The 12,099-nt window shown below is 37.8% G+C and overlaps 1 protein-coding gene across 1 annotated transcript; it reads right to left on the bottom strand.

Annotated features, from left to right (window-relative positions):
- Positions 1–11,223: 11,223 nt before the first annotated feature.
- On the bottom strand, positions 11,224–11,667 carry LOC145076261 (uncharacterized). The gene has a single exon (XM_079022204.1). It carries the CDS (start codon positions 11,665–11,667, stop codon positions 11,224–11,226), a length of 444 nt encoding a protein of 147 aa, XP_078878330.1.
- Between the last annotated feature and the right edge of the window lie 432 nt (positions 11,668–12,099).

The following is a 12,099-nucleotide window of genomic DNA, read 5'->3' as shown; positions in this document are numbered from 1 at the left end:
CTCTGATTTCATGTTATTGTTATTGTATATTAGCCATTAGAAGTCTTGGATTCAATGTATGTTTAATTAGAGAAACCTAGATCCAAGCATAAGGGTTGCATGTGCACATAGGAATGTTCATATGGCTAAAACCCAACAGTTTTAACACTGAAAAGGCCCTAACAGATTGCAGAAAATGGGTCTTGGAAATAGAGGTTGTATGATTATGGATGTTGAAGTATATCCGTTGTTCTTCCTTGACATAGTTGGCCGTTGTGTATGCTTTGGAGAGAATCGATAGTGGAACATTCTCAACTTGAGACATAACAACGGTAAGTAGGGAGTATTTCAGGCACTCAATCAGAGGTAGTAGAAAGGGATCATATCGAACCAGATCCAGATCAATGATGAGGTTTTGATGTTTCTTAACAGCCAGAAGAGATGAATGAGCAGTTTGGTCTTGAACAGAAAGATTCTCAGATGAAGTCACCACTGATGAAGCTTGACGAAGAAGATGAACCGTGGAGAGCTTTGTAATCACCAGAAATCATTGAGAGAATTGGAAAGTGGTAGAGAAATATGGAACCGTCAAAACCCTTATATACGATCTGATTTGGTGAGGAAAATCCGTTGAGAGATTATCTCAAATACTGAACCGTCGCCTGAAACGGTGCGATTTGACAGTTGTAATAAGTCAGAAGCGTGCGTCACGCGACGTATCAATTTCTGTCCTTTCAACTTTGCACGCGCCCGTTTAAATTTTTATCTTTTAAAATTTCCGAGTGAGCTCATCTTCTTTCGCAGTAGAGAAAGCATGTTGAATTCACACAACTGCGAACCTGAAAATTATTTGTAACCACGAACTAGACCTTTGGAAAATCACTAGGATATTCGTGCAAGATTGTCAAACAAAAAGAAATAAAACGAAGTTTATCTATGTGATGTTGTGATGTCTAACTAGAGACATAAAACTATTGATCCCAGGCAAACATCTATTTCTTCATAGTCAAGAGAGACTAAGAAGTGTCTGTGTGGGTTCCTATTGACTACGATCAAATTTTTTATGAGAAACACTAAAATGCATCTTTTAATAAGGCTAATAAAGGTGGTTCATCCTTCAACCAAACTACGAACTTGACATAAATGCGAAAGTTGGAAAATGTACTCATGGGACCAGTGTAGTCAGTTGCACGAATTGGTTTGGAATGTATTTTAAGTGACTTGGAAAAATTTTGAAATCTCAAAAAAATAAAAATAAACTGGATCCATGGGAAGAAATGCATTGGGATGAGAACACTTCATTGGGATCTCTCAAAAGAAAAGAGATATCTTGGTACTAACCACGAATGTGGAGTTTCGTTAATTCTTCGGTGAAAATACTAGAACGTTTGATTGTTCACCGTCAACTCATATAAGGTGTTGAATTTTGGGTTTCACTCAGTTCGTGGTGGAACGAAACTAAGATCATTAACACAGATGTTTGTGTAACCATAAAGCTTAGTGGTAATTTCTTAGAGTCTCAAGGGTTACATGTATGGATGCGAAAGTGATGGAGAAGAGAGTAGATGGTTACAAGAGAGTGAAAGTACATTTGCAATGCGAAAGTCACCATGCAGATAACTCTTAACTCAATGTGAGAAGAGAAAGGTAGCTCATGACTAATGTGAATTCCTAGCCTAATTTGGAAGAATCGATTGGTTGTATCAACTCATTAAGGCTTCACAGTCGAGTCGTTGAGGCTTAGGTCAACATGCAGCAACATGCTTCTAGGGACACTTAGCTAATACATAAGAAACAACATTTATACTTGCCCCATCACACGAGTTGATAAATGTTGCAAACATCTTCGTCTATGATCTTGGTGTGAATCTATAGTTTTTGAAAATTTTAATGTTTTGTAAAAAGAAAAGAAATAAAAATAGACACAAATTAAAATTATTTTTGTGATTTTGATTTTTCTGTAGAGCAATAAAATGAAACACATAAATTATTTTTGGTTTTGGAGATTTTCGGAAAATGAAATAAAAATAAATAATAAAAATAATTAATTAATTAAAAAAACAAAATATACAATTTGAAAATAAAGATAAGCAATGATATACAAAATGTACAAAAGGATATATGAAACACCAAACCATAAATGAACAGTGCCCTACAAACTACTACGAACGTTCGCATTGATTCGCATCGATAAAATAGACTATGAATAAACAGTTAACTATGAAAGCCTGCGAACTTTCGCATCGATTCGCAGTGAAGATTTTATGAGTGCGATAGTGGTTTTGGTACTAAATCAGCTTCCATTATTCCCAGCCCTTGAAGGATTCTATTAAATGTTGTTTCAGGAAGGGCCTTGGTAAATATATCAGCCAATTGCTCAGCGGATCTTATGAAAGGAATCTCGACATTGCCATCTTCCACATGATCCTTGATAAAATGGTACCTCAGTATTATGTGTTTCATCTTTAAGTGTTGCACTGGGTTGTGACAAATGCGAATGGGACTTTCAGAGTCATAATAGAGAGGAATTATTTTCATAATTAAGCCATAATCGTGAAAATGGATTTAAATCCAAATGACTTGAGATGTGCATGAAGCTGCAGCTATATCTTCAGCCTCAGCTGTTGACAACGAAACGCATGTTTGTTTCTTGTAATGCCCACTCACTAGCTTGCCATCAAGAAATTGGCATCCACCAGTTGTGCTTTTTCTTTCTAAACCGCAACCGCCTAAGTCAGCATCTGGAAATGCTTGTACGAAAAACCCTGAGTTCGCAGGATACCATATTCCATGAGATGACGTTCGTTTTAGATACCGGAAGATAATCTTGACAGCCACCATATGAGGTTCGCGTGGGTTGGCTTGGAACCTAGCACAATAACAAACTGAAAATATAATATATGGTCTACTAGTTGTTAGATACATGAGTGAACCTATCATCTGACGATAAAGGGTCATATCAGCAACTGGTTTATCTAGCGAAGGAGTTAGTTTTGTTTTGAATGCCATTAGAACCTTTGTCTTTGAGTCTCCCAACATTCCAAAGATAGCAAGTAGGGTCTTCGTGTAAGCCTCTTGATTGATGAAAATTCCTTCCAGTCCCTGTCTAATGTTTAAGCCAAGAAAAAAGTTAATTGGACCCATTGAGCTCATCTCACATTTAGTTTCCATCAACTTTCGGAACTCAGATGTTAGGTTGGGATTAGTAGATCCGAAGATGATGTCATCAACATAAATTTGTACGATCATCAAGTGGTCACCCTCTTTCTTACAAAAGAAGGTTGGGTCAACCGAACCTTGCTTGAATTTGGACATTTTAAGAAAACAAGTTAGTGTTTCATACTAGGCTCTTGGAGCTTGCTTTAGACCGTAAACTTCTTTGTCAAGAATATAACAGTGGATGGGATATTTTTCATTTACAAATCCAGGTGGTTGCTCCGCATAAACGGTCTCTTCCAGTTCGCCATTTAAAAATGCACACTTCACATCCATTTTAAAAACTTCAAAAATTTTGTGTGCTGCATATGCCAAGAAGATGCGAACGGATTCCAACCTTGCAACGGGTGCGAAGGTCTCTTCGTAGTCAAGCCCTTCTTCCTGGCAATAACCTTTAACCACAAGCCTAGCTTTGTTCCTGATCACATTCCCTTCTTTATCCATTTTATTCCAAAACACCCATTTTAAACCAACAACCGATGCATCTGCAGGAGTTGGAATCAGTCTCCAAACTTTGTTTCGTTCGAACTCATTGAGTTCATATTGAATTGCTTTCACCCAATCTGAGTGATCGAGAGCAGTGTTGACGGTTTTGGGTTCAATCTTGGATACAAACGAATTAAACATACAAAATTCTACTTTGGATAATAATGCAGTTTGCTTCGCTTTCAATTGAGAACAGGTAAGGACCGCTGCAGAGGATTCACCACTAACTTGAGCTTTTGGGTGATCTCTAGTCCATTTGGTCATAGGAGGATAATTTGGATCCAAGGATGGATTTAGCTCAGCATTTACTTCCTCGAATTCAGAATGAACAGATTGAGCGTCTGAGTCATCATTCGCTTCTTTATTCTCCCCCTCGAATGATGTGAACTCGTTGAACTCAGGAATTGAATCATCACCTGCGACTGGATGTTTGTGGGTCATATTTAGTGGAGAACAGTCTCCATCAGAAGAAGGCTCAGTAGAAATGGGTGATGCGAAACTCTCCCCCTGCAGAGAATCATTCGGGGTTAGAGGTGTAGCATGCTCCCCCCTGTAATTGTGTGTTAGACCCAGAATTCTCCCCCTGGAAAGTGGTGCGCATGTCTCGAGGGACATTCACAGTGAATGGCTGTTGTAGCATGTCCTTCGTAGCATCATCGATAATCTTCTTAAGTTCGTTGACTTTATTATCCACTGCCTTAGGTTCAGATGAGATAGCTTTCTCAGGTTCATCAAAGAGTAACACGAATTGTTCATAAAGGTTGGTCATAGGAATAATGGCTAGACAAGATTTAGGAAAGATTTCCTTGATCTGACTTTTGTTCGCCTGAATTCTCTTTAGATAATTGTCGTCAAACATGACATAGTAGGTTTCTTCTATCTTCTTTGAGCATTTTTTGAGAACCCTATATGCCTTGGATGTTAGTGAATATCCCAAGAATATACCTTCGTCAGCTTTCACATCGAACTTGTTCCGGTGTTCTTTGGAGTTAAAGATGAATCACCCGGAGCCAAAAACATGGAAAAACTTAGCACTAGGTTTGTGATTATTTATGATTTCATAAGGAGTTATTGAGAATCACTTATTTAGGATGGATCGATTTTGAGTAAAGCAAGTGGTGGCTATCGCATCAGCGCAGAAGTAGAGTGGTTGACTTGCGAACGTTAGCAAGGTTCGTGCAACTTCACATAAGGAACGGTTTCGTCTTTCAACTACATCATTCTATTGTGGAGTGTAGGGAGCATAGAAGTTGTGTGTGACTCCCTTTTCAGCAAGAAATTCTTCAAACGCTTGGTTTTTGAATTCTAGCTCGTTGTCGCTACGAACGTTGCGAACCAGCTTTCGCAGTTGAAGTTTGATTTCCTTAATAAAGTCCTTGAGCTTTGGTGTTTCTTCAGATTTCTGTCTAAGAAAGAACACCCAAGTGAAACATAAAAAATCATCTACAATTACTAGAATATACTTACTACCACCAACACTTTCAATAGAAGAAGGCCTGCAAAGGTCGATGTGTAGAAGTTCCAAAGGTTCGATGACTTTCGTGTTCACAATAAATGGATGACTTTTTCTACTTTGCTTTCTCATCTCACAGGCTGCACACAAATGATCCTTGTCGAATTTCAATAGAGGAAGTCCTCGTACATGATCACCAAGACAAGCTTGTTGATGTCTTTGAAGTTTAAGTGTGAAAGATGCCTATGCCATAACCAGCTTTTGTCTGAGTAAGATTTTGTAAGCATGCAAATGGAAGGCTTTCCTCATATCGAATTTAGATTCAGTGGATACATTTCACCCTTTCGTTGTAATTTCAGAAGAACAGTCTTGGATTTCTTTTCAATGATTTCTGATCCTTCGTCATTAAATGATACTTTCAATCCGATTCTTACACCCAACCGTGAGACACTGATTAGGTTATGCTGCAAGCCTTCTACATAAGCCACTTTACGAATAGAGAATTTCCCATTCGTTATCATGTCGTAGCCTTTTATTCTGCCAAAATAATTATTCCCGTATTTTACGTTGCCACCATCCTTGAGAGCCCTGAATTCTCGTAGTTCCTCCTTTCTTCCTGTCATGTGACGTGAACAGCCACTGTCGATATACCATTTAGTGTCGAACTGTTCGTCACGAATAACCTGCAAAATTTAAGCAAATTTAGGAACCCAAAGTTTCTTGGGACCTTGTGAGCCTTTAACAGATCTAGGAAAAGTAGTATCAAGCTCAACCATATATGTTTGTTTTATAAGAGTGGTTTCATCTTTTCATTTGATGGTGAAAACTTTGATTTTTTTATCTGTTGAGTTAGATTCTTTAGAATCAAAAGTTTTATTCTCGTTAGCTTGATTCTTGACGGGCTTCTTTTCAGTTTCCTTAGGGTTAGCATTTGATTTCTTAGTTGGAGCTTTCGGCTCCGAAAATAGCTTTCCATTGCCTTTGACGTTATTAGATGTAGACTTTGTGGATTGAGAGTAACAAGGCTTTGGTCTCTCTATTGGTTGTTTTCTAAAGAAGGGTTTTGGAGTCCCTTTTTGCTGAGAGTCCCTTGGACTATGAGAACAACAATGCGAACACCGATTAGAGTTTACTTGCGAAGGAGCTTTCGCTTTGTGATTCATTCTTCTTTCATAACAAACATAATTTGAATTTTGGGATTGCCAAAACTGCTTCCTTTCACTGAGATTTCTTCTATATCTGTCATTCCTTTGTCGTTTTTTATCAGCAAGTTGTTTGATGACTTATGGATGTTCACCTTAGGATTCGCTTTTCTCTCTTTAAGTTCGCTCTTCACGGGGTTGGGTTTGTTGCAAACCTCCTTGGTACCACTAGGGCTATCTTTCGCAAATGTTGAGCGATTATTCAAGGGTTCAGCCACGTATCTTCCTTTGACTTTTCAAGAAGTTTTTTTAGATAAACTAACAGTTTCGTCAGCATTATCTATTGGAGCTGACCAAAAGAATTCATCACATCCGTCTTTGTTGTCTTCTTCGACAATGGTCTTTAGCTCGATGGTTTGATTTTTGGTTACCCCATTAACTTTAAAAACTTGATTTGGTCTTGTTTGAACTTTTGGAAAAACTGTTGCTTTTACTTTCAAAATTTCAGGTTTGTTTTGAACAACTCTTGCGAACTTAACAAAAATTTCAGAAATAAGAGCTTTCGCAGGATGAGATTCAATTTTAACAAACTCTGAGCAGTCAACCTCATCTTCTACAGAAATATCACTCATATCACTATCCTAATCGAATTCAGAAGTGCTTTCAACATGTATTTTATTTCCTAAACTCAATTTGGCATTCAATGAATCAAATTTTTGCACAGTATCAGATTTGATCTGCTTTTTATCATTTTCATCCAGAAGTTGTTTCAACGTGTTTTTGTGGTCCTTGGACTTAATGTAATTTTCAATACGTTCAAGTCCGACTTTGTATGCATCTGAAGTTTCTTCAGACGAGACAATACATTCGCAATTGTAGCAGTCTGCGTCTATTTCGTCTTCCTTTAATTTGAGAAATGGAAAAATCATTTTATGGATTTTCTTACCGATTTCACAATCAAGATGCAGTTGAGTAATATTAAAGTGAAGACTTTTTGCAATCAAACAAAAAATGTTTCGCTGTTTCAAAAGCATTAAATTATCTCTCTGCAAATAAATAGATTCGTCCCTAGACTTAGACAAATCCAACTCAACCTTCTGGATCCACATACGCCTCTCCTCACTCTTGGATATCGCCCTGCTCAATTGATCAGTTAGGTTAGAGTTTGATAGCCAAGTTCGCTTTAAACTATCGTTTATACTTTAAAAGGTGAATTTTAGATCATTAAGTTCTGTTTTGTATCTATATACAGGAATATTAAGAGATTCAAGAATGGAATTTACCTTATTGATTAGATGTTCACATTCGTTGATCTGTTCTGGAACAGGCCTTGCCGCGAAGCAGCTATCTTCGCTCCTTCCACTCCCACTTGCATTCTCCTTCATCTGCGATCCGCCTTCAGTCACCATCAACCATCTTCTTGAGCATTGTGAATTATGTTCTTTCGCAACAAACACCCTTCCATGTGTGGGCTTGCGTACTTCTTCATCCTCTGAGTCTGTTGACCAGACTTCCACTCCTCCGAACTCACCTTGAGCCAAGTTTTCCTGTACAACAAAAGCAGGCATATAATTATCACTAGATTTCTTCTTCTTAATCTCTTCCAGCTTTTGCATGTGATAGGCCTCCTCATCCTCTCCTTCATTCTTCTCATTCTTCCTTCGCAACATACACTCCTTTGCAAGATGGTTTTTACCATGAAAATAATTGCAATCGTATCCTGAGTCATCAACTACCTTTTTCTCCTTCTTCTCTTCCTCTTTATGAGATCCACTTTTGTTCTCCTCTTTCACTTTCTTTGAGTTATAGCTTCCCTACCAGTTCCTATTTTTGTTTGAGGGAAACTTCTTCCTAGAAAATCGCTTAGGGTTAGACACCATTAAAGCAAAATCTTCGTTTGAGAGCTCGTACTCAAAATGATCTAAATCAGATACGTCATCAGCAACAGTCTTTCCTTTCGCAACTAAGGCAAAAGACCCCATCCCAAACACCACCTTTGCTTCTTTAATTACTTCACTCTCTTGCGCCTTCAGAATTCCCACAAGTCTTGCAAGAGTATAGTTATTGAACTGTTCATGTGCTTTAACAATTGACACCACTGCCTTCCACTTTGATCGTAGTCTGTTCATGAACGTGACCTTTTGCTCAATCAGCTCACGTCCAATCCCGTGCCTCATCATCTTGTTGAGAATATGATTATATCGATTGAAAGTGGCACTTAGAGTTTATTCAGGCTTTTGAACGAACTCGCCAAACTCGGATAACAATAGTGTTTGAGTCGAGTGTTCTAGATCTACGTCTGTGGAATAGAGCTCTCTCAACCTATCCCATATAGCCTTCGTTGTGTCACATGAGCTTACAAGACGAAAAGTATCTGCTTGCAAAGCGAATCTGATGATCCTCATTCCTTTAATGTTGCTTAAGAGTTTGTCTTTTTCATCTTGAGGCACGTCCTTCATGTCAAGAAGCAATTGGTTGTAATCTTTCTGGGTTTTGATAGTTCTTTTGGTCTCTGTGTGAACAAACGGACCTAGAGTGATTGCTTCCCAAATCAGATAACCATTATCTTCTGAAGCTAAAACATAATCTTCAAAGTGCATCGCCCAGACTTCATATTCTTGAGGAAAAAGAATTGGGATTCTGGTTGTTGATCCGATATTGCTTGAGATATTCAAGTAGTTGATGTTTGACTCATCCTTCTTCATGGTGAATAATCTTTTAATACCTGCAATTAATCAGACTGTAAACACTTATTAATTTAATATTGAGATCACAGAATTACGTCAATAAATCAGTGATGGCTCTTAAGAGATCAAATATTTGCGAAAACCCTACTAATTTCTTCAAACAGAAGAGTTGTGTATTAAGTACACGGTCTCCTGCTCTGATACCACTTGATAGGAATAAATACTTAATGATCGAATATATTCAAACAGGTAAACAAGAACACGATATGATCAAACTAGTGATGAATGATTAATAGTCACGCCTCATAAGAACTCGATGAATAATTGCTTCTGTAGAGGCGTAAAATAGGGTTACAAAGATAATTATGAGAGTTAACTAAAATACGTAGTATGCATGCATCATATATATTATAACCCTAGCAGCAAATACGAGTGGAGAGGCCCAACTCGTTAATACAGAATGGACTAGACAAAACAGGCTCAATGATGCAACACTAAATCTTTAACAGGAGCATTGTCCAAACTCAAAGTTGTTAATGTCAAGTTCATGTGGGAGAGACAGAAGAGTCGATGTGGACTTGACCGAAGTCTGCGGGATTACATTTTTTGGAAATGAGGATTGAAGTGTCGCACAGTAGGTCAAAGGTAAGTCCTTGTTGCGATGTGTCTTATAGGGCAGAGATGGTCCTTCTAAAATTATTTCTTCATCAACAACAGAGGTTGAGATTGATTCGGATCTTTCCACAATAATTTCCTCATCCACTTCGGAACTGGATTGGGAATTAGAACTAATCGTACTAATGATAGGCAAAAAACTTTCTGAGTTTCGCGATGATTTTGGATGTATCTACCGAAGTGACATCAAATATCTTCGAGAAAGGTCTTGTCCTTGATTGGGTAATGAATGTTCCGGTCTGGTGGGATGTATGGATGTTCGGCATCAAACCGAGGAGGAAATTTCTCTTCGGTAGATAAGCCATTCGACCACCCCCATTTAAATGTGTTATCAATAGTCCCATTATTAACTAAATTTTCAATGGCCTCACTTTCATTAGACAACTTTTCAATTAATTGATTCAGACGTACAATTTCCTTGCGGGCTAAATCCTGTTGATTGAAAGCAATTTCTAATTGAGTTTCACTAAGTAACCTATCATTCTTTTCAAACAACAAGTCTCTTTCTAACATTGTAACCTTAAGCTTCTTGTCTTCCAGTCTTCCTCTCAAGTGATGCATCTCTTGGGTCTCTGTGTTCTTTTCATTTGCTGCTTTGTTGTAGTCTATAAGGAAGACAACTCAAGTTTCATTAAGTCATTCTAGGTGAGATTCACAATCATGCATGCTATAGTTATTAGACGGAATCATAATTTTTAGTTGTTCAACGATGTTGAGGGTCCCTTCCCTTACCATGTATCCATAGTTTTTCTTCAGGTTGGTTGAGGAGATCTTCTTCACTTGTTGCAACCATGCATATATTTCCTCTCTTTATTTTGTTGGTAGGCTCCTCATCTTCATCTCCCGAAGACCAAAACTGATGATCCCTACGAACTTGAGCTAAACACGCTTTCACTTTTTCCTTCTCCTTACCTTCCATCTCTTGGTCCATTCTAAGATAGAATGTTTTGTATTTCACCACATTTGCTTTGCCATCTCTTGCAAATTGATTTTCCCTGTGACATTTGTGGCAGACAAGAACTCCATCTTTGTTGTCTTTAGTATTAGTAACAGAGTCTGATGTTTTGTTTGTCTACGGAATTTCTTTGTGATTAGAAATCATCATTGGTATGTTCTGAGGCAGAGGTTGGTGATGAGAATTTATGGGGTATCATTGATGATTGTTCTGCGGGTTGTAATTTCTATTGAAAGATGGTCTAGTGAACTATAGAGTTTTGAGAAAAGTGGGTGGTGGGAGTTGATTGAATTGTTGACTGACGAGGGCTAGGGCATTTTGGAAATCTTCACCATCATCTAGTTCCATATCTGCCTCACATGACTGTAGTGAATTATGATACGGATGTTGATATGATGACTCTCCGGGAAAGGGATATTGCGGTGCTTTGATGGCATACCGAAGAGTTTGAGCCACCAGAGCAAGTGATCCACCCATATCTACAAATTCTTTCCATACTGTGGATTCTTGAGCCTGAAGTTCACCATAGAGTTTGAACAGATATAGAGTCTGGATCTTCCTATCTCTTTGAACTATCATTTTTGCAGTCGTCCAATGTCTTCCTAACCCATTTAGAAACTGCAGATTGGTTTAATGGTTGTTGTTGATGGTACCATCATTTGAGAGTTTAGTGATTATGAGGTTAAATCTCTTAAAGGAGTCATCAAGACTTTCACCATGTAGTGCTTTGAAGTTTGTGAACACGTTGAGAGCAGTGGTGAGCTTCTTGTCTTCTGCTTGTTTAGAACCTTGATATAGAATTCTGAGTACTTCCCAAATTTCTTTAGCAGATGTACAGTTGATGATGATATCAAAGTTTTCTGGAGGAACTTCACATGAAATTTCATAGAAGGCAATTTCATCTTTCTCCATCTTATCGAGATCATCATTGGTAGGTTTGTTCATGGCTGCCGGACCACCTCTGAGTCTTTCTTGAGCACCATTAGCAGCAATGGGAGTGATAATGTGGACATGAGGTCCTTCCTCTACATATCTCCAAACATCTCTTCCTAGTCTCTTTAAATATATTTCCATTCCTTGGGACCAATGATGATATTTACTTATAACAAGTATTGGAGCTCTATTAGAACCTCCAACACTATTTAAAATGTTTAAAGAATAAGCTTGTTCCATTCTTCCTTGTTTTAAAGAGCTTTATTGGTATATAAGGCCTTTTAAATTAGAGTTTTTTTTTTAAGAAAAAGCTTCAATTTTTTGGACGGAGTTAAAAGGAAACCACTCTGGCTCTGATACCAATTGTTAAGAGAAGAACTTTATAACGAGATAATATATTGCGGAAATGTAAGTTAATCTCAATGGATCTTTGGTTAGCTCAATAATAAAAGTTAAATTGCATAGAATGTAAATATCAACAAGTTTTATGAATAAGCATAAACAAGTAGACACTTAGTTGAATCGTAACATGGTTTGCAATCAAACACAAGTTAGTAAATGATGAACAACTTA

This window comes from Lactuca serriola, chromosome 9, assembly GCF_051521515.1.
Source record: "Lactuca serriola cultivar US96UC23 chromosome 9, Lser_US96UC23_V15, whole genome shotgun sequence".
In the NCBI taxonomy this organism is placed as follows: Eukaryota; Viridiplantae; Streptophyta; class Magnoliopsida; order Asterales; family Asteraceae; genus Lactuca; species Lactuca serriola.
Note: the sequence above shows the minus strand (reverse complement) of the source record. Positions and strands in the feature narration are given on the sequence as shown.